Source organism: Salvia splendens, chromosome 5 (assembly GCF_004379255.2).
Source record: "Salvia splendens isolate huo1 chromosome 5, SspV2, whole genome shotgun sequence".
In the NCBI taxonomy this organism is placed as follows: domain Eukaryota; kingdom Viridiplantae; phylum Streptophyta; class Magnoliopsida; order Lamiales; family Lamiaceae; genus Salvia; species Salvia splendens.
The window spans coordinates 30,074,933-30,079,980 of NC_056036.1; the positions used below are offsets into that span (position 1 = coordinate 30,074,933).

Sequence of the window (5,048 nt, forward strand, 5' to 3'; positions counted from 1 at the left end):
GGATGGATGGAGTTTATTTTTAATTTAGTGTTTATACTACATATGAATTTTAAAATATTGATAATTTCTTAAACATGGGAAGGTAAAGTTGTTAGAAATCATATTTTCTGGATTCATTTTCCCAAAATTATTTTCCATGCTAATTTTACATTCCTATCATACAAACATGGCATTAGAGTTATAATATTATTTGTCCCTATTGGACATACAGACTCACAACATAGATTATTCATGGTACAAGCGTTTCAAATGACACTAGGGTTAAAACGAGCATATTTTCGAATATAATCATTTTTCTCAAACCCTGCCACGTATTTTTCATCAAGAGTCGTCCATGCTTCTATTCCTCCGGATTTTGAATCCAATAAGATCGCAAAATTACCTCCTTTCTCAACTTCAGAGGATTGCGGAATGTAGCTTGACATCCACACAGGTTTTCCCCCACCAAAATCAATCTCGGAAAGACCAATATTTGCCCAACTGTTAATAGCAAGAAAAGTAGCTTCTTGAGGCATCTCATTCTTCAATTCCTCCAGAAAATCATACACACCCTCGCTCCCCAATCTTCTCACAAACTCACCATCTATCTTTGCTATCTCTTTTTTCACCTCCCTCAACAACTCCGTCAACTCCTTTTCTTTGGGGTAGCTCCACAAGCTCTTGGTAAACCATGCTAAATTACCAAAACTATCATCTGGAAATGGGGGCATCGCCTTTCTCCGCAGGTTGACTGCTTGAGTCATCACAATAGGTTTCATGTCCTTCCTGGCGGACTCTTCCGTCACAGCCTCCATGAAGCATTGCCTTATCACAGCGGTCACCACATTCACTCGCGAGACACTAAAGCTACTTGTTTGAGCCTTAAGAATGGATAGGGCAGAGGCATCGAAAACGTACCTTCTCAACACAAACTTCCCGGAGCCTAAGTATTTGGATAAATAGCAAAAAGGTAATAGATTGATTGGCAATGAGGGCTTTTGTGGAAAGGAGGATTGGCCGATAAGATTCAAGGGATGAAACCTTAACCCTAATCCTTGTGCATTGGCAGCCCAATGTTGGAGAAATGTGGAGAATGAAACCATGTCTACAATTAGATGATGAAACTTGATACTCATGGCTATGCTGCCACAGTCAAAACAGTTCAACTGAATCAGCATTATGTTATCACCCGTACCTAGCAGTTTCTCCGCTCTAGGATAGAACTTGTTCATCAATTCAACGTTAGGGTTTTGCAAAAAATCGCTCATTCGGGCCTCCACTTTGGCGACGGAGAATGGAAGGCCTTGGTCATTACAATCTGCAGAGAGGGCATCTCTGATAATTCCGGCAAAGGGATAGAATGTGACCAGAGTTCGAGAAAGTGACTCCTTCAGATGTTGAATTCTGTCATTGCTGTAATTGCCCAAGTAGTATAAAACTAAGTAGGTGTACCCATAAGCCATAGTTTGATCTATCAAAGAAATGTTGTAAACTCTAAGGTGAGGAGGAGTTGGTGAAGAGGGTTTTATTTTCTCCACTGAAATAATATTGCTAATTTCCATTCCGATTTTTCTTTTTTCCACTTTTTTTTGTTACTGATCAACTTCATTTCTAATTCCCCTTTTATAGAGTAAGTTTTCTAAACTCTAAAATAGGGAAATTAATTTTTTGGGATATCATCAACTGACTAAGTTATTTTTTGTAAATTACTGAAGATAAGTTAGGCCTACCTAAGTACTTGATTGGTCCCGTATACGCTCTTCATTATTGCATTTGCATACAAATATTTACGTAAAGGAATAGGGTCATTGGCATATCATTATTGCATATTTGTACAGGTTATTAAAGATATATTAAGGGTGCTGAGAGTGTTCACAATGGTGGCCCTCAAGGGCCACCAAAGTTGGCCCCTCTCCACAATGGTAAATAACAAGGGCCACGAAATGTGGCCCGCTCCAAAATAAAAATTAATTTGTTTACTTTTTTTAATGATATTTTTTAATTTAACTACAATAAATTTTATTAGACTATAATTTATGATATTTATACAACGAAAATTTTCTAGTTTAAAAACAACAACCTGAAAACCAGGTTTTGGAACTCCAGATCTACCGCTTCTTGGTACCGTTCATCGTCGGAATCCATATTTCAGAAGTTGAAATGAAATAGATTGGAAAGATTGGAAAGAGTGGTGTTTGAATTGGGGTAGAAAAATGGAGGAAAAATGGTGTGTATTTATAAAAAAAGAAGCAAAAAAAAAAATATATATTTTTCGGTGGCCGGGCCGCGGTTCTCGGCCCGCTGCAGTGGTGGGCCGCGGCGCACACGGCTGAGCTGCGTGAGGGCCGCGGCCGCGGCTCCCTCTCGGCTCTCGGCTCCCAGCCGCCCGTCGTGGCTCTCTGCAGTGGGGGCCGCGCACCCGAGCCACGGGCCGTGGCTCCCCCACTGTGGGCACTCTTACGTACTTTGTACAGGTATACAGTTTGCTAAAATAATAAATAGGTTGGGTGATTATAATTGTATAGGTATACAATTAATGTAATGCATGCAAATCTAAATTCAATAATATAAATAAAAGTAGGATTAGAAATTAGAATAAAGTGCAAATAATGCATCAATATGTTTAGTCAAATTATTTATTACTACTAGAGAATAGACATGCACGAGTTCAAATTGAAGACATTTTGAGATTTCAACTTCTTATCATTTACATTACATAACTAATATAGTCATGGGGATGTCTATTCTATCTAATAGGTAATCATAGTGTTTGATATGCAATAAAGTTAAACCTAACTTTGAATCGAAGATTTTCTGAGATTTCAACTTCTTATAATTTATTACATGACTAATATAGTAATAAGGACGTCCATTCTTTCGAATTGGTAAGCATAGTGTTTTATTATAAAACTAATACTCCCTCCGTCCCATTAAATATGAAATATTTAGAAATCGGCACGAGATTTTATGTAGTGTTGTTTTGTGAGTTAATGAATAGAGAGTAAATTAAGAGAGATGAAAAATTTGAGATAAAGTTGTTTCCATTTTAGGAAACGTTTCATTTTTAATGGGACAATCTAAAAAGGAAAATATTTCATTTTTAATGGGGCAGAGGGAGTATATAAAAGTAAGACTCCCCTTCCACTAACCCCTTTCCATTCATTTTTCGCTATGTTTCTTAAAATCCGTGCCCGATCAAACTAAGCATTGTATTGGTGGACAGAGGGAGTAATTTAAAAGGCAAAAAATACAAAAAATTTACAATCAATTTTTTTTTAGATAAATGAAGTGTATGAAGAAAGTTTTGGGTGTTAAAAATGGCTATAAAAATAGGATATTTATATGTGTAAGTGGGGAATTAAGCAAATAAAAACTAATAATAAAAAAGAAAAGAAAAATGAAAATATTTGGGTCGGTCATCGCGACTGCTTCAATGCAGCTGCACGACCAGTAGAACGGCCGACGATTGCCCCGAGAAGCAGATGGGTAGATGATTGATGCAATTTTTATTAGCACTAAATAAACCTCTAAGTATACAGAGTGTATGTAGTATAGCTAAAGGTCAGTATTGAATATTGATCACGGGGAAAACTATCACAGATTGACTATCTTCTACAATGCTTCTTCTTTGGAAAAACAAAAGATTTTGGTTTTGAAATTAAAAACATATGAAATAACAAAAGCAAATAAACAAATACAAATAAAATCATAGAGATAATCAGATGAGATATGAGATTTACAGAGATGTGCTTTCACAGTTATGGTTTATACTTTACTAGAACGATAATATTTATCATGTGACACAAGGTAGTGTTAGAGTTTGTATACTAGAAATCACCTTTCGAGTGATTGAATAATATTAAAACTCTTATTTTATTTTTCAAAGAATAAAACAAATTATTTTTGTTATAATGTTGTTATCTTTTACATTTAATGGTTGTTATATTACATATTTAAATGTATAAGAAACTTAACAAAGTCCAAGTCTTTATTTTAGAAGACCGGTTATGGGCGACGTCCACGTTAAGGTAACACGGTTAGTTTTGAACAAAGAAAAAGAAGGATTTCACAACCTAAATAAGCTTAGACTACCTATCGTGGAAGGTTGCAATGTCAGTCCGCATATTTCTATGCGTTACTGAAATAAGATGACATTGGTGTGGTATAGCACAGAACGGATCTAACAGCAAGACATATCTTATGCTATCTTCTAAAAGATGAGGTCTTGATAAATATTTATTTCATAATCAATATACGTTAGCATTGAGCATACGGTATTGATTATGCATTACTTTGACTTATCAAATGGTGCGGGTTTTTCTCAACCCAATAATCTTATATATTGGGTAGTGGTGATTAATATCTAGCGGTGATAGGATTGCTATTATATTGAAACGTGCGCGAGGTGAGTCTCGTTTGATAATGTCCTCAAGAGGAGCGCGAAACAAGGTTTTATTATTCGGAACTTGATTACTCTATGAATAATAAATAAGTGTACCTTGCTAAGTTCACTCTTCGAATATATAAGAAGTTAATTAATTATGACTGTAGCAGACAACAATTTCAGATTTAGATGGGCAGTGCAATATTATTACTGTAGTGGCTGATAATAATATTCCAATATAAGCTCGTATTAAATTGTGGGTTCAATTTAATTAATAAAAAGCTAATTGGGGGAGGTCATATCCAAACCCTTCCCTAGATCCCTGACTTGACCCAATATGAACTTAATATAAATAGGAGAATGAATGAGACAGAAAATATACATAATTATTATTGAAATTTTAGTCCCCCTCTTTTAGTCCCCCTCTTTGAGTAGAAGTGGAGTATAAATTCTCAGCTCTTCCCGATGAGATTTTTCTGTCATCTTTATTTAAGTCCCAGTATCCTGATAAGATCAGCCCACACTAATATCGGAATACAGTTCAGGAAACAGTCAGAAGATTTGTGGTCGAGTATCAAAGATCTTCACGTGGAGAAGTAGCTAGCCATCAACGATCTTTGGAGAATCAAGAATGTATATTTCTGCTCCGTAGAAAAGCATGTTTTATTTCAAGTTATGAATTGCG

The 5,048-nt window shown here is 35.7% G+C and overlaps 1 protein-coding gene across 1 annotated transcript; it reads right to left on the bottom strand.

Annotated features, from left to right (window-relative positions):
* Positions 1–245: 245 nt before the first annotated feature.
* Positions 246–1,442, bottom strand: LOC121804082 (stemmadenine O-acetyltransferase-like). Its single transcript, XM_042203627.1, has one exon. The coding sequence runs from the start codon at positions 1,440–1,442 to the stop codon at positions 246–248; it is 1,197 nt and encodes a 398-aa protein (XP_042059561.1).
* Positions 1,443–5,048: the final 3,606 nt, after the last annotated feature.

What these genes read in the sequence shown, in the direction of transcription:
- LOC121804082 (XM_042203627.1), bottom strand. Translation starts at nt 1,442, where the DNA reads ATGGCTTATGGGTACACCTACTTAGTTTTATACTACTTGGGCAATTAC.